Source organism: Gobio gobio (genome assembly GCF_949357685.1).
Source record: "Gobio gobio genome assembly, chromosome: 19".
NCBI lineage: Eukaryota > Metazoa > Chordata > Actinopteri > Cypriniformes > Gobionidae > Gobio > Gobio gobio.
The window spans coordinates 33,020,305-33,038,410 of NC_137112.1; the positions used below are offsets into that span (position 1 = coordinate 33,020,305).

An 18,106-nucleotide genomic window follows, 5' to 3' on the forward strand; every position below is an offset into this window, starting at 1 on the left:
TTGTGAAAAGTGTACGTTTTAGGTCGACGCATATAGCAGAGAACAGACTGGGCACATGACTGTTATGTATGTGTCGTTAAAAAGAGTTATTAAACGCAATAACTTTGCGTTAAGGTTGAGAAAAAAAACTCCTTGCAGTCTCGCACTGTCTGCTGTCTGACATGTCTGAAACTGTCTGCGTGTGATCCCTTCAGTTCTGTTTAGTGTCTTGTTACACACTCAAACTGTCAAATACACACACAGTTATGTCAAAATTGCTGTCTTGACGAGTATTCATGTAAACACAGTCGGTTATGCTTTAAGTGAAAGATATCAGTTGGGGAAAGAAACCGAATGCGTGTCAATAGGATCAGTGCATTAGGTCTTAAAGTGACAGCCTGCTAATACAATAAACCTGCCGCTATCTGTCAAACAACAAAAGAAAAAGAGAATCACTCAGTGCTCTTGGCTGAATAACCTTTGTAGCTTTATTATGTATCAGTGTATATTTAATTCATGTGAAGACTACTGTTTTTAGTTCTTATTTTTAATAAAGATAAATTAAAACAACAAAAATAATCGTCCACCCCTAGTTCAGGTGTGTTTGTTTACCTGGATGTTCTTGATGTTAAGTTTTAGGTTGATATAATATATATGACCAAGTCAAGCAAAGAGTTTTTGGTTTGGTTTTTGTTTGTTTACATTGATGTTAAAATTATATTTTCAGATTTGTGACATTCATTTTTGCTAAAACACTGCTGGTCACTTTCAGAAGTTGTAGCGATGCTTTCCTTTCCCAGAAAGAATGTAAAACACATAAATGGCTTCATTCTCAGTTTTTAATTTAAAATATATATATATATATATATATATATAATTTAAATAGATTTTACACACTTAAAGCAATATCGTATCGAATATCGCATTATTTAACAAGGTTTTGCATATCGCATTTTTCTTCAATATCGCACAGCCCGTAATATGTACTAATATGTAGAATATTTAGAGGTCAATAAGGTACACAGTTATCCCTTTAAGGGTACTGTGACAAGCTGTTGTGCCCTTTTTGGAAAGTGTTTGGACTGCTTTTATGATACATTCATGGTGCTTGATTTATAATATTTTTTGAGATTGACAGCACCCATCCTCTTTCATTGTAAGGAAAAAGCTAAAAATGCTCCTTTTGTGTTCCAAAAAAGAAAAGGAGAAAGAAAGCAAGTCATACAGGTTTGGAACAACATGAGAGTGACACAATTTTTTGGTGAACTACCCCTTTAAAAGTAATATGCACACCACTTGCAATAGAGTGATGTCATTGTGTTATATTCCCTGATCTGGTGAACTTGTCTCCATTGCTCAGAGTCTCCGCTGTGGCCTAAAGAGGTTCTGGAGCCGATGGTTGTGCGTGAGGGGGCATCACTCGTCCTGCCCTGCAACCCTCCCCCTGGTCTCCCCCCTCCTGAAACCTTCTGGATGGACAGCTGTGAGTGTTGCTCATTACTTCCTGCTTAACCTTACCCTTCCTCTCCATCACCTTGTCATTCAGTCTTCACCTTCACGCTCTGTTTTACCTCTTCCTCAAACCTCCCTCTCACTTCCTCTTACTTTCTGTCTCAGTCTCTCAGTCTGTGTCCTCTGCAAGGCAGTGTCCGTTACTGCATTAGTGCTGAGCTAGTGCATGTATGCGGATCTGCACTACCTGACAAAAAGCTGAGAGGGCAGAAACAAGCATGGCACTGAAAAATTTCAACAGACCTAGAATCAAGCAGCATAGACACATGCGCTACAATGCATTTATCACACGTCTTGACTGTTTGTCATCACTAGTACAGTGATAAATGGCTCTTTTGCAATTTGTCAGTGAAAACGAGAAGGATTAAACATAAGGATCTTATAGATGAAGTAACGTCTAGCTTGAATTTCCATACTTTTATAGTATTGCGTGTAGTATTAAATTCGATAAAGAACTTGAACTTTCCATTTTCGTTGGTCAAAAAACAGATAACCTTGCCTCAAACTAACACTATTGGATAAGCCAGTGTTTGTTATATTGAAGCCCATTTCTGCCACATAAAAAATTAAATCATAATTTTGACATTAAAGTTGATTTTTTTTTTGTATGTTATAATTGTGACTTTTTATGTTGTAAATTATAATTATTTGGTCATAATTTCAATGTATGTCATAATTGTGACCTTTTATGTCATAATCATGACTTAGTATCTTATGATTTCAACTTTTTGTGTTACTTATAATTATGATTTACCAAAGCATAAAATCTTCCATAATATCATCTTTTATTCTTCCGTAAATGTTAGGCTCAAACAAACAAAGAAATGTTTTGATAGCGCCACAATTATATAATATTATATTATATTTATACAAAATAATGTAGTTCTCTTTGCATATTAAACTGGCATAAGATAAATATTTTTAAAAGGATGAACCATTGGCCATTGCTAGTACGTAGATAACCTATTAACAATGACCGATAAAATGTCATATTTTGACTAAATATATTAAAAATAAAACACTAAAACCTCAATTGTTTTAAGTACTACAACTTTATAATGTACAGTATTAAAAATGTATATTTATTCCTCAGATTTGCTAAAGATTACGTTTAAAAGTAATTTCATATTTATTTATTTTTAATTATTAGTGAGTGTTAGATGACAGCAAAGGTAATCTAAATGTAAAAATAGGGGAAATGAGCACACATGATTAAATATACAATTCCAACTGATACAATACATTAGAAACATATCTAATATCATCTGGTCTTGATATCATGTGCATTGCTCACATCACTTTTAAGATACCGTCTAACTACTTTGCACATGAGATAATACATCCATTACTAGAATTGTATGTGATCACTAAACCTTCATCCCCAAGGCCAGAGATAAATACTCAATGCTAAATAGTGCAGAACGTCTTGTCTTCATCTCGTACTCCTCCTCACTGCTCCTTTCCCTTGAGTGACACATTTGCTGAGCCTTGTAATGTTTCAGGCCAGAAGAAGATAATCATGCCTGGGATTCTCACGCTCATCTTGAGCATCATTTCTTCTGTTGCCTGTCGGCTGTTGCACATCAAATTAAGCTGAACAAATGAGTCTGGATTCTCTAATGTCTCTCTCTCTCCACAGCCATTTTGCCCATAGCACAGGACAAGAGGGTGTCAATGGGCCTTAATGGTGACTTGTTCTTCTCCAATGTTCTGGCTAAAGACGCCACCACTGACTACAGCTGCAATGCTCGCTTCGAGTTCACACACACCATTCAGCAGAAGAACCCCTACACCCTTAAAGTGCAAACAAGTGAGTAGAGATTTTGGATGATTCAGGATTATGTGTTATCTTTTATTTCATGTTGTTATGTTGCTGTGCCACTGTCTAAGGTGAATATTGTGGTCCATCTAGTGGCAAGGAGGTAGTATTGCAGTATCTCAATGGACAATTGTCTGTGATGGTTGTATTTTTGCTTTTTATTTTGGTTGCCTTCATTGATCGCTATCACAGTTTATGTGATATGTTTAAGGGACTATGCATTTCCCATTTGAATCAGTATTGTTCTGTTCTTCCCAGTTGCAAATAAGTGTATTTTTTCTCTCTGTATTTGTCTGTATGTTGATTAAACTGCAACTTTATTCGCAGAGGAACCTTATAATGACACCTTTCTCAACTCCACTGATCTGTATGGTGGTGAGTTCCACACACAGCTAGCCTGTTGTCTGTGTGCTTCTGTAAAAGAACACTAACGGAGTTAGCGCTGATGTTTCTAACCACATACAGCAGAGGAAATGCAGAGATAGTGTGTCTGTTATGTAATCCACAATGTAAAGAAAGATGCGCCACGTAATATGTATTGACCGTGGAACTTACCACTCAGTTACTTACAATTTTTTTAATACATCAGTCTAAGCAGTTTCCGGAGTCAGCTATTTAGTCATATTTTGAAGGACCAGTATTGAAATTTCTCTGGTAATTGCTTTAATTATCCTAATCACGTTGCTCATTATGGAGATATATATATGGAAGTAAGGAGATTAGGCAAGAGGCTAGAGGTGCTCATTAATATTTCAGCAACATTAATCCAATGATAACCATGTGCAAATCCTCACATATGTATCCAAGGATATGGCCTAAGGGCGGCATTGAATAAATGAAGAAAATGGGTAAATCGCAAACCCTGTCAAAAACAAGCCATATATCCTATTTAAATTCTATATATATTCTATTTTTTTATATTTGTTTCAGAAATTTAAAAAAAAAAAAAAAAATTATGTATATATATATATATATATATATATATATAAATGTGTTTTTTTTATTTTATGTTTTGCAGAATGATTCTCATTGTATAATGAGAATTTTATTTTTTATTTTATTTTATTTTTGACTTTATTTTATTAACTACCATGATGTATACATACTATTCGTTTAAATAATAAGTTTTTATTATTTAAATTAAAATTCATACTCTTTGAGTTTCTTGAATGACTATAGTAATGGAGATAAACATTCTAAATATAGTATATTTTTAATTAATACATTTTTTTTAACAATGTAGTTCTGTTTGCATAAACTGGCATGAGATAAATATTTTTAAAAGGATGAACCATTGGCCATTCCTAGTTAGTTGATAACCTATAAACAATGACCGATAAAATGTCATATTTTATCTAGATATATTAAAAATAAAACACTGAAACCTCAATTGTTTTAAGTACTACAACATTATAATGTACAGTATTAAAAATGGACATTTATTCCTCATATTTGCTAAAGATTACATTTAAAAGTATCAATCAATCGATTGATTGATTGATTTTGGGGTTAATTATGATTAATTATGAGGTTCTTGATAGGCTTTTTGTGATTCACTCATATATCCATATATAACGATATTGTCAGGACCAGGGTTCACTGACAGACACACGCTTTTTAAAGTCATTTTGGTTCTTGTCTCAAATGTATAGTCTCCACCAGGGCATTGTGGGGTCGCACTGACAGAGAACTGGTACCGCTGTCACCACAGATACACGTGACAGTGGCGTGAAACATGTGTTCCTTGCAGCATCATAGTCTAATCTCCCAGGCGTTGTCCTCCCACTTAATGTCACCAACAAAGGCTGTTGTCACTCCCTCTTCAAGAGCACTGTTCGCAATGCAAATAGCCGAGAGCTAATCTTACTGCTAGATATACATTACAATAGAGACTAATACTGCCATGCTCATCAAGTCTTCCTCAGGGAGAAGAATGTCTGTGTCTACACATAACCAGGGTTTTATGTCCACGACTAACCATCTGTCTGTCGTCACAGCTCTTGATTCTTCTTTCATGCTGATGTTATTTTTGCATAAAGATTTCAAATGATTTTACTGAAATTATGATGAGACAACAACAAAAGTGTATTATTATGATACTTTTTATATTTGTTTGAAGTAATATAATATTATTTTTATATTTGTTTGATATAACGTTCAAAAGTTTGGGGTCTCTAAGTTTTTTTTTTTTAAAGAAATTAATACTTTTTTCAGCAAGGATGCAATCAATTGATCAAAAGTGAAAGACATTTATAAAGTTACAAAATATTTGTATTTTAAATACATGTTCTTTTAAACTTTGTATTCATCAAAGAATCCTATATATCACAGTTTCCACAAAAATTTAAGCAGCAAATTGATGAAAATAAGAAATAGTTCTTGAGCACTAAATCGGCAGATTAGAATGATTTATTAAGATCATGTGACACTTTATTAAAATAGAAAACAGTAATAATATTGCTCAATATTACTGTTTGCACTGTATTTTGGATCAAATAATTGCAGCTAAGGTGAAGAGATTTACCGACCCTACATTTTTGAATGGTAATGTAAAATAGTTTGAAATAACATATATGTATAACCAGTTTTGTACCTTTTACTTTTAGTTTGCTTGAATTCTTTAAAGTTTAAATAAATATATCACTGATAAAAAAAAGTATTTCCAGTAAATGCAACATTTTCTTCATGTGAGAAACGGAAGCATTAGAACCATGTTTCCACCTCAGAGTAAAAAAAAAAGAAGAAACTAACTCTGACATTGTTTCTCACAACTGCAACTGTATATATCACAACGTGACTTTATTTCTGAGTTTAAAGTTTCTCACAATTACCTTTACAGTTTTTATTTTGAGATGTGGAAACGGGTACCTATAGCTACCAACACATTCCTGATTATTAATTCAAACAAAGTATTAATAAAAGAGTATATTGTTCATGTGCAAGTTGAATCTAACGTCAATTCATAACAGCACAACTTTATATTATAACTTATAATAATTGTGTGTCGTTGTTCCTAACTCAAACCAGTGTTTTTTTTCTGTGCATGTTAACATGTTTCTCCTTCTTTTCCACAGCACGTAATGTACCAGAAACCCAGCCTGCCTTTCTGTCTCCAAAGGGCTTGTCCAGCTCCAAGATGGTGCTTCGAGGGGAACAGCTTCTTCTGGAGTGTATAGCAGCTGGAGTGTGAGTGTATACCAGTGTTATTTTAGTATTATATAGTTTTATAGTATTTCTTAAGATTTAGAAGCAGATTTAATTAGTTTTTTTTGCATTTATATTTTATTTTTGCTTTATTACAACTCTTGAAAAGTTTTTAAATAGTTTTTGTTCAAAATAACAACACTGGTGTACATGGCATATTCAGTTACCAAAAGCACAAAATACTTCTCAATTACAATTAAGTAACTTCCTGTTCTTTTTCATCTTCCCCTTCCCCAGCCCAACTCCTTCAATTAATTGGTTCAAAAGAGGAGGAGACTTGCCAGCAAAAAAAGTCAAGCTTGGGAACTTCAATAAAACTTTACGCATCCTCAATGTGTCCGAAGAAGACTCTGGTGGCTACACCTGCATGGCCAGCAACAAGATCGGCAGCATTCGCCATTCCGTTGAAGTCCAGGTCAAAGGTGGGCCTTAGAATAAAAGCTTCTTGTTCATGACATACAGGCTCTTTCTTTTATCTGACTTCTATGATTTCTTTATTGCTCTGAAAAGCTGCACCCTATTGGCTAGATAAGCCCACCAATCTGGTGCTTGCCCCTGATGAGAATGGACGGTTAGTGTGTCGTGCCAATGGGAACCCTAAACCCACTATCCAATGGTTGGTGAATGGGGAACCTATTGAACCTATTGGAACCTGTGAGTCAACTTAATTTTTTTGTTTTAACAGTTGGAATCATAGTCCACAAAACAGCAATACATACTGTTTTCTGCTCTTTGTGTAACAGATTCACTTCCAAACCCTAACCAGCAAGTTCTTGGTGACACCATCATGTTCCATTCGGCCCAGATCGGCAGCAGCGCAGTTTACCAGTGTAACGCCTCCAATGAGCACGGTTACCTACTGGCCAATGCCTTTGTCAGCATCCTGGGTAAAAACAATGGTGTTAATCTTTCAAGATGTTCCGAGAGAGCACATAATTCACAGATTGTGAGATAGTTAGTGTTGTTTTCTTCCCAGACATGGCTCCGCGAATGCTAGGCCCAAAGAACCAGCTGATCAAAGTCATTGAAAACAACAGGACCTTCCTCGACTGCCCTTTCTTTGGCTCACCGTTGCCTGAACTGCGCTGGTGAGCTTACGTTTGATTATTTGAACATATACACTACTGTTCAAAACTTTGGGGTTGCAGAGAATTTTTTTTTTTTCACCAAGGCTGTGTTTATTTGATCAAAAATACGGTGAAACAGTATTATTGTGAAATATTATTACACTTTATTACCAAAATATTATTTTCAGCAACTCATTACTTCAGTCTTCAGTGTCACAAAACGGTTGTGCTGCTTTTTACTCTTTGACTTTTATTAGTGCTGTCAATCGATTAAAAAAAATGAACTAGATTAATCACATTTTTTATGTGATTAAAAACACTTACGTTTTTAATATATTTTATAATATAATAATTTCATATTTAATCTCCAAATTATAGAAAAAACACATAAAAACAGTATATTTAAAATATTTAATGACATCTTTTTATGAATGAAGGTAGTATCACTGATACTAATACTGCTACTGATATCTTGATGAAAATGACACCCCCCCCCCCTCCAGTTTTAAATATTAATTATAGCCATTCAACATTACAGTGTAATTGAAAGCTATACATTTTTTTAACATTTATTAGGCTTCAAAAAATACAACAACTTTTAATTTAAGTGAACTTAAAACAATCCTCACATAAACCCACAATACGTCATATTTGCCTGTGGCCTTTCTACCTATCTAACAGTATATGCCGACAGAAATTGAATTTATGAAACAGTCTGCACTGAATAAATTATGGATTAATCCAAACCTTAAAGCTACCAAAGTTTTTTAGTCAAGAGAAGTGAGTCATTTTCTGTTAACTTTCTGTTCTTTGATTAACTTTGATTAAAGGTGCACTGTGTACGTTTTAGCTGTATCTAGCAGTGAGATACAGCTAAAGATACCGCACACCCCTCCCTTTCGAAGCACATAGAGAAGCTACGGTGGCCGACACAGGACAAATATGTCGTTGTGTGAGACAGCTGAGAGTTGCTAGCTTTTTTTCTTCTTTTAAAACTACTGTAGAAACATGGCAGCATAAAACGGCGACTTCACTGTAGAAAAAATGGTGCGTTCACACCGGACGCGATTCGCGCGATTCGCGCGAGTGATTTACATGTTAAGTCAATGCAGAGACGCGAAATGGCATTCTGCGGCGCGATTCGCGCGAATGAGGCGGCGAGATTCGCGCGATTCGCGCGATTGAGGCGGCGAGAAGGACGCGACTTGAGCGTTTTGAACGCGCGATTCGCGCGAATCGCGTGAATCGCGCGAAACGCTCAAGTTGAAAAATCTGAACTTTGGCGGATATTTCGCGCCGCGTTAACCAATCAGGAGCTTGCTCTAGTAGTGACAACAATGAAGAGAAAATCTGTATATTGATATCTGGTTCAGACAATATGATTATCACTGTGATAACATTAAATTACATGAAACACAACCCAGTCTCTTTTTGTTAAATGCAAGTTTATGTATGATCAATAATACAAAAGTATCAGTAATGTATAACAAGCTATACATGAAACAAAGCAACAATGCAGTCAAACATTCAAAGTCAGTGCTAGTAGGCTAACGTTACAACTGCAACGTACAGTTATAGCCTAAAAATATAAAGTAATGAAACTTATCTTTGCCCTCAGCCTAAACGATTTGCCAGGGAACAAATTATAGATCCATGAGACCAAAGATCGGCCGTTACAAGACGAATTATAGCTCGAGACACACCACAGAGACATCAGAGCCAGCGGGAGACGGCAGAAGGACTGGCCGAGGAAAGGTTGCCCTCGCCGGCTTTCACGTGCGCTGAGCGCGCTGTCCACTGGAGCTCACAGCTCCGACAACGGCAGATAAAATGTTCAAATAGGCACTGTTTATGTAAATAAACCACAGATTTGAGCTTTAAACAACTACATTATCGACTGAAAAAGTCTTAAAACTACGTTTTGTCACACATTAACAGTAGATATGAACAAAAAAAAAGACATGTAAACACAGCCCATGTCAGCCATTTCTCAACGAGACGAGCTGCTGGCGGAAGCCCCGCCCATGACGCGAATTCGCATCTGTTGTGCAGTGAATGTCACACGCGATTCGCGCGGAATCGCGCGAGTAAACTCAAAATGTACACGCGTCCACCTTCGCGCGATTAGCGCGAATTATTCGCGCGAATCGCGTCCGGTGTGAACGCCACATAAGGCAGGGGTGTCCAAAGTCCGGCCCGCGGGCCAAATGCGGCCCGGGGATGAATTTCAAACGGCCCGCAGCGCGTCTATTAAAATGTATTATATGTGGCCCGCCACGGATCATTTACAAATCATGCAGTTCCACGATGTCACCGCAAGGTGGCAGTACTAGACTTTAGGCCAGGGAAACAGCGCCCAAAGCGGAACGAAACAGCGGTACTTGTGCTCTGCGCAACTCACGCGAGCTCTGACTCTGAAAAAATGTGTTTACCTGCTGAGTGTCTCGATCACGCTACCACTAAACAGCCTTCCGAAGCCCGTGAGAAGTGTTCGAGTTCGGCACTGAGGTCTCCGGTACGAGCTGTGAATCTCTCGGTGATTTGATTTAATTTCCAGTTAAACAGCGCTGACTTAATCAACAACACGAACGTGCAAATCAGCTGAGCCGATTCAAAATACTTTTCAAACAACAATTCGCATTTCGAATTTATCATGGATTTACTGTAGTAACACTACCTGCTGTAACCATGGTAATTTGTCTGAAATGTAGGTTAATATCTAATTTTATTTAGATTTTTGTAATGTAGACATGTATTAAATGAGTAATAAAGGCCAAATTGCAGACTATTTTTTGTCATAAACTTGCAGTTTTGTGCATTTGAATTTATATGTAGACTAAATACCATTCTAGATATATATATATATATATATATATATATATATATATATATATATATATATATATATATGTATGTATATATATATATATGTGTGTATGTATGTATGTATATATTATATTATTATATAATATATGTATGTATTACTTTTTGCCTTGTGTGCACTGCAAAAAATGCTGTCATTTAGTATTTTTTGTCTTGTTTCTAGTCTAAATATATCAAAAAATTCTTAAATCAAGATGTTACGAGATAAGTTAAATGACATTAGATATTTTTTCTTGTTTTCTGAGTGAGTTTTTGTTTAAAACAAGCAAATATATCTGCCAATGGGGTAAGAAAAATAATGTTTCTGTTTGGAATCTTTAAGGAAGATTTTGGAAGATTATTTTTCTAATCCATTGGCAGATAATTTAGTTTGTTTCAAGCAAAAACTCAATTCATTTAGATTTTTTCCCCCAGGAAAAAATATGTAATTTTCCTTAGTAAAAGCATCTTGATATAAGAATTTTTATATATTTAGACGGGAAAAAAGACAGAAATGCCAAGTCACAAAAGCATGTTTTGTAGTGTGGTTTTACCTGTGGTGATCTAAATAGAGCACTTATTAAATTTAAATAAGAATAGAGTTCTAACTCTGTAATAATATTAAAATTTCACCCATTAAAACTTTTTGGTTGATGAAAGTTTTACAGATATTGTTAAATATCTATACATTTCCTGTGTCCTATCTCAAGCGAATCTACTGTCAGCTCAAGCTTTTGTCAAATCTGTCATGTTTCCAAGAAACAAAACATGTCATATATATATATATATATATATATATATATATATATATATATATATATATATATATATATATATATATATATATATAATAGACTAGAAAAGGGACGGCCCCCGGGTATGTCCACAATATCGAATCCGGCCCCCTTTAAAAAAAGTTTGGACACCCCTGCTGTAAGGGGACCCATGGTGTATGTAGATGAAATGATAATAAAAACATAATGGTTCATTATGAAAGGTCTTTATACACCACTGAAAACATTAGTTATATATATTATATTGCATTTCAGTTCATAGATCCTCATAAATACAAAACACTGCACTAGGCTGTCACGGTACCAAAATTCCAGTAGTCGGTACCAATACCATAAAAATTTTATGTTACTCTGTACCAATTTCGGTACCACAGCTTAATGTTTTTTTTAAAGAGCACCTATTATGGCATTTAAAATGTTCCAAATATTGTTTTAGAAGTCCCCAACAACAGTTTTGCATGCATGCAATGACAAAAAAGACTTTAGTTTTCTTATAATATGCATTTATTTTTACCTGTTTTGACAGCGATTCTCAAATGATTCCTTTAGTGATTCACTTTTCAAAACCCCGCCTTTACGTGACACTAATCTGCGTTGATTGGTCCGATGACCCAGTCAGTTGTGATTGGTATAGTCTGTGCAGATATTTTCGGAAACGGAATGCCCATCAAAGCCTTATAGTGACAGTAATTTGTTAATATGTGTCAGGAGTTATGAATATGAAAACCGCGTCGGTACCGTTTGATTGTAATATGAGCCTCAGCTGATCTCATTCATAAAAAAAACTCCTCTTTTCTCCTCACGAAGACTCGCGACAAATCAACATCCCTCAGGGCTTTTAGTTCAAAAGTGTGCAGATGAGGAGACATATTGATAGATTCTCATATGTCTGTGTCGAATTTCTAAACAGAGGAGTATTTTTTATTCAATACTTCCTCAAAATGCGCAGATGTAGCCTAATCATGAGCGATTGAGTCTCTTATGTGTTGTTTTCAATTCATACTGGCAGCCGGATGGCGCTCTGTGCACATGTAGTCCATGTACAGACAGACGAAGAAGATACCATGTGCCATAATAGAAGTCCATAATTAAAGCTTCCTGAGATCGCGAAACATGCAAATAGAGACATTTGAAGACTAATAAACACACAATCGCGACGATGTATGGTTTGTCTTCAAGCCACTTAGTCTTCAAATGCTCATCCTTGGGCAGATGAAAAAGGTTTGCTTTTGAGTCGCACTTCAGAACACAGCGTCTCGTCGCCATGATGTTTTCTAGTTTTCACTGGTGTCTTGGAGCGCAATAAGTGGGCGTATCGTATTCAAATAACTTGACAAGTTGACGTCATCTAGTCAGAGAAAAAGCTTCGGCCTTCTAACGATTCTTAAAAATTACTCAGAGTCGACTCTTACTTTTGAAAGAAAATAACTATATATACGGTGCACTGTCATATTTCAAACTTTGCAGGATGTTTTTGTTCACTTAGATCTATGTTACACACTACATGAAAGGTACATTTCAAAATTCCATGATAGGTGCTCTTTAAATTGTATTTAACTATTTAAAAAAAAATTTTTTAATGTATTAAGTTTATCATTTATGATGATAATCATTATAAGTAAATAATACATTAATAGTTAAAGGCTGTATGCTGTTTAAAAGTAAACATTATTTATAAAAAAAGATCAAGTGAAAAATAATCAACCATCTAGGCATAATTATTATTATTAGTAGAGACTTATTATTATTACATAGAGACGTAGCTAAATCTACAGTAGGCTACAACAGTAGCCTAATATATTGTCAATGAAAACAATTTTTAAACAAAATTTTATTTTGACGGGTTCGCCATGAAGATGGGTTGGCGTTGCCCTTGAGTGTCTGTGTTCATGATATGACAGTTTTCTCAAATGAAACGGTAAATTCTCATGAAGTGACAGTTTTTGGGTTCGTGTCCTCATATAGTGACACACGGCAGAGACTACAAAGACAGAGAGCGAGTCTCACACTCGCGTGTGCCCGCGCGTCTGCGCCCGACCGCCCGTCATTCACACAGAGACGCAGAACATGCAGGAGTAATATTTAAATAGTATTTTGCAGTTTAATATTCACAGACACTAGTAGGCTATTTATTCGGCTACAATCTGGAGCCCTGCACTTAGATAAACACGGAAGCGACTGAACGCAGCTACGGGTACCGAATATACTCGGGAGTCTGTACTACCGGTTTTACAGAAATGCTGGTATCATCACATTTTTTAAATTTCAGCACCGACTTGGTACCGAAGTACCGGTACTTGTGACATCCCTACACTGCACCTTTAACATAAGTGGCTGCTGTCACTTTAAGACATAATGCGGATCTCACACACGTCTTATTTTCTCACAACTCTTTACGATCATTTAAGACTGCTCTTATGAGGCCCCTTAACAAAAATGTATATTATATTGCATTTCTGTCAATAGATCCTCCTAAATATTACACAGTCCACCTTTAATGCATCCTTGATGAATAAAACAATTTATTTCTTTTTTTTTTAATCTTAAAAACCACAAACTTTTAAACGGCAGAGTATTAGAATAAAAATTTGATTAAAAAAAAAATCTAATATACATGTGTGTGTTCAGGTTTAAGAATGGCCTTGGCAGTGGTCTGGATGGTGGTCAGTACAAGCTGTACCGCAACGGTACTTTGGAGATCAATCAGGCCCGGCCAGAAGACCAAGGCACCTACACCTGCGTCGCCAGCAACATCCTGGGCAAGATGGAGAATCAGGTGCGCCTGGAGGTTAAAGGTGAGATCGGAACCATTAATTATTATGTCAGAATTGTACATTCTCACACTAACTGTGACTTTTTAATCAAGAAAACATTACATTACTGCCCATGTGCGAACCCTTGTTGTGCTTCATTTCAGAGCCCACAAGAATAGTGCGGGCACCCGAGCCTATCACACAACCCAGAGGGAGCACAGTTCGCTTTGACTGTCGAGTTAAACATGATTCTTCCCTTCAGGCTGCAGTCACATGGCTGAAAGATGACAAACCTCTAAGCTACGGCTGGATGTAATGTCACATAACATTACACTTATACGATATAATCATAATTAGACTGAAGACTATTTTTCACTCTTATATACCAAATTCACTTTCAGTAGAAAGAAGTATCTTATGCTCACCAAGCTTAATTTATTTAACCAACAGTAAATAATTTCATTTTAATATTTTAAAATGTAATTTAGTCCTGTGGTGGGAATTTTCAGCATCATTACTCCAGTCTTCAGTATCACATGATTCTTCAGAAATCATAATATTATGCTGATTTGCTACTCAAGAAAAATGTCTTATTATTGTTATTATCAATGTTGAAACATTTTCAAAGGATTCTTTGATGAATGGAAAGTTTAAAAGAACAGAATTTATTTAAAAACAAATTGTAAAAGTATTTTATGTTACTTATGATCAATTTTGATCAATCAATGTATTGCTTCCTTGCTAAATAAATGCATAAAAAAAAAAGAATCTTACTGACCCCACACTTTTGAACAGTACTGTATGTCCTGTACATAACATACAATTCCTGTATGTTTCAGAGGCCGGATTAAAAAGGATGATGAGTCCTTGACTATTCACAATGTCAGTCCTGAAGATGGAGGAACCTACACATGCACTGCCAAAACTGAGATAGATGAGGACTCTACCTCAGCTCGCCTTACAGTTATAGGTACACACATTTACACACTCACCTTACAATACATGTAGGTCCTCTTTCATGCACCTTTCTCATGTTGCTAATGGCTAATAACTTACTTAATAGATACTAAGCGGATATGGGCATGTGGAACAGTCACATGTAACATATCCAGAGGATATTAAACTTCCCTAAACATTTTGTTTTACTTTTGTAACTTACAGATTTGTCCTTCTTAACTTAAAAAAAAAACATTTCCTGTTAAAGCATGTTTTCTTAATAGTTTGCTTGAAGATTACTACTGTTGTTTCTCCTTCATTAGCTATAGTGTTTGGCAGCAACCAAAATCGCATACTTCCCTACTATATAATAGGCAAAAAACAGTATGTGACAAAATAAGTATGTCCAAATTCACAGTACTCAAAAAGTTCCCGGATGACCTACTACTTCTGCCGAACTTCTGAAGTGTGCATACGATAGACACTTTACTATCCCATGAGGCCACGGGAGAGGATTTGTGAATGGTGGTAACATGACGCAACTGACGCTTGTAGGTCACGTGATAATGACAACATGTATGAAGTGGATTTATACTACACACATTCATAGAACATACTTTTTTTGCTGGTCATGAAATAATTACTTATTCAAAAAAATTACCTACTCTACAGGGAATGCGATTTTGGATGCAGCCATTGTTTCTTATTATATTTATCTACTAATAGTCACACTAACCCTTGACCTCTGACCTTTGACCTTTACCTCATAGAGGATGACATCTCTTCTGCCTCAAATCGTAGTGCCTCTGCAGGTAACATAACAAGGACAGTTATTTCTAATGTCCAATTAAAGCCTCTAACAATCAATCTGTTTTTTTAACGTCTGCGAATAATTGGTGCTTGTGTAAGTTAACATGGTTAACTAGTATACTGTTCTCTTCCAGATCGACCCGACCCCCCTCAGGATCTTGAGCTCTCGGACCCTTCAGCACGTAGTGTCAGACTCACCTGGGTGCCTGGGAATGAAAACAACAGTCCTGTTACGCGTAAGCTCAGAGTTCAAGTCTCATGTCTTAACAGGATTTTAAAGTTAAATGAGTGAACTTTGTCATCACCTCTTTCACTTTTAATGGTGCTCTTGTGTTTATCAGTCAAGTAAAATATGACCTATTGAAATAAGCATTTACAATTTGTGCTGTTGTGGTGCGTTTCCGTTGCAAACAACTCTGAATGAATCTTCTGAGTGAATGATTATATGCTCATAATCAGTGTTGCCAACTGACTGAAGTAGCTAAAGCCTGCTTGAACAGTCACAAAATATCACTAGATGACGGCATGCAATTAGCATATTTGTGAAGTCATTGTGTCATATTTTCATTCTGCCTAATCTGGCTGCATCTGTGTTCTTTAATCGTCAGTAGATCACACGCAGAACTTTCCACTCCCATCTGCGCTTTTTTGGAATTGCGCTCACGCTAATCTGCCCTGTTAAGTAAATCTGTCCCGCTAAATTGGCAACACTGCTCATAATACCAGGGGGAAAAAACAGTAATCACCATGACGCCATCTAGTGGTGTATAGATTCAAATGATTCAAATTAGTAATTTTTCTGATTTACTCAGCCTTAAGTATGAGTTTTACCTGAATCAAAATATTATTTTATCTTTTAATATAATTGCTGTTTTTAAAAATTAATAGTCTACCATTAAAATACTTGAGACTTGAGTTTCCCACTGTGTGTTGGATTGATATCTCTATGACTAATAGCAGGAATTTAAACTGTCAAACACTTTTTTAGCGATCCCACTCTGTTTCCCTGCATTACTACAGATTTCCTCGTCCAGTTTGAAGAGGACAGGTGGGAGCCGGGAAAGTGGCAGAACCTGTCTATGTATGATGGCAACCTAAACTCAGTTAACCTGCAGCTGTCACCCTTTGTCAACTACCAGTTCAGAGTGATTGCAATCAATGCTGTGGGTCAGAGTATACCCAGTCACCCCTCTGCACGCTATCAGACCAGTGGAGCCCGTAAGTGATCAGTTACAGTATATCGCCCTGATAAGAATGTGTTCAAAAATGTACATTTGTGCTTTTTTTATGCAGCCATAGAAGTTTTAGCTGGTTAGTGTTATGTCAATAATTATAAGTTGAGACATTTACTAACATATAATGATTTGTTTTAGCTCCTGATGTTATCCCAGGTGGTCTTAAAGGCTGGGGAAGCAAGAAGAACAACATGGAGATCACATGGCAGGTAAATGAACTGGGCTTATTGAAATACTTTGAAAAAGCAGACAGATGTGACGGTTATTGAGCTAATGTGTCTGTACAATGTCACAGGCCCTTCAGCACACAGAAAGGAATGGGCCAAACCTGCGATATGTGCTCTCCTGGAGAAGGAAAGACACAGAGGAAGAGTGGATTAGCGTAACTACAACCAAAGCAAAGCACATTATCCATAATACAGACACCTATGTCCCATACGAGATCAAAATACAGGCCTTTAATGACTTTGGACACAGCTCAGAGTCAAACATAGTCATTGGTTATTCTGGGGAAGACAGTAAGTACTAACATTTCATATTTCATTTTATAGTCTTTATGGTCATCTTTGTTGGTTTATTTTGTACTAATACTATTTTTCCCTTCAGAACCGTCCGCTGCACCAACAGAACTCAGGGTGTCGAAGATCAACAGCACCAAAGTTAATGTTCACTGGGTGCCTGTGGACCCAAACACTGTGAACGGAGAGTTTAAAGAGTACAAGGTGAGTGACCACACATCTGCATGACACAAAAACATACAGAATATGTACACCGATCAGGCATAACATTATGACGGGTGACGTGAATAACATTGATTATCGCTTCATCATGGCACCTGTTAGTGGGTGGGATATATTAGGCAGCAAGTGAACATTTTGTCCTCATAGTTGATGTGTTAGAAGCAGGAAAAATGGGCAAGTGTAAGGATTTGAGCGAGTTTGACAAGGGCCAAACTGTGATGGCTAGACGACTGGGTCAGAGCATCTCCAAAACTGCAGCTCTTGTGGGATGTTCCCAGTCTGTAGTGGTCAGTATCTATCAAAAGCGGTCCAAGGAAGGAACAGTGGTGAAACGGCGACAGGGTCATGGCCAGCCAAGGCTCAATTGCTCAAGTTAATGCTGGTTCTGATAGAAA

At 36.4% G+C, this 18,106-nt stretch overlaps 1 protein-coding gene across 5 annotated transcripts in view; it reads left to right on the top strand.

Annotated features, from left to right (window-relative positions):
* The window catches only part of nfasca (neurofascin homolog (chicken) a), an 87,073-nt gene that overhangs the window by 36,224 nt on the left and 32,743 nt on the right, over positions 1–18,106 (top strand). For 3 of the 5 annotated variants that reach the window (XM_079843997.1, XM_079843993.1, XM_079843995.1), the window contains exons 6-22: positions 1,340–1,462; positions 3,131–3,301; positions 3,638–3,685; positions 6,385–6,496; positions 6,752–6,936; positions 7,025–7,168; positions 7,258–7,401; positions 7,491–7,602; positions 13,866–14,032; positions 14,155–14,302; positions 14,830–14,960; positions 15,697–15,738; positions 15,871–15,972; positions 16,757–16,954; positions 17,110–17,180; positions 17,267–17,489; positions 17,578–17,693. In XM_079843997.1, the coding sequence (XP_079700123.1) occupies positions 1,340–1,462; positions 3,131–3,301; positions 3,638–3,685; positions 6,385–6,496; positions 6,752–6,936; positions 7,025–7,168; positions 7,258–7,401; positions 7,491–7,602; positions 13,866–14,032; positions 14,155–14,302; positions 14,830–14,960; positions 15,697–15,738; positions 15,871–15,972; positions 16,757–16,954; positions 17,110–17,180; positions 17,267–17,489; positions 17,578–17,693 (2,237 nt within the window). The remainder of the gene's footprint in view (positions 1–1,339; positions 1,463–3,130; positions 3,302–3,637; positions 3,686–6,384; positions 6,497–6,751; positions 6,937–7,024; positions 7,169–7,257; positions 7,402–7,490; positions 7,603–13,865; positions 14,033–14,154; positions 14,303–14,829; positions 14,961–15,696; positions 15,739–15,870; positions 15,973–16,756; positions 16,955–17,109; positions 17,181–17,266; positions 17,490–17,577; positions 17,694–18,106) is intronic. The other 2 variants (XM_079843994.1, XM_079843996.1) reach the window with 1 other exon arrangement.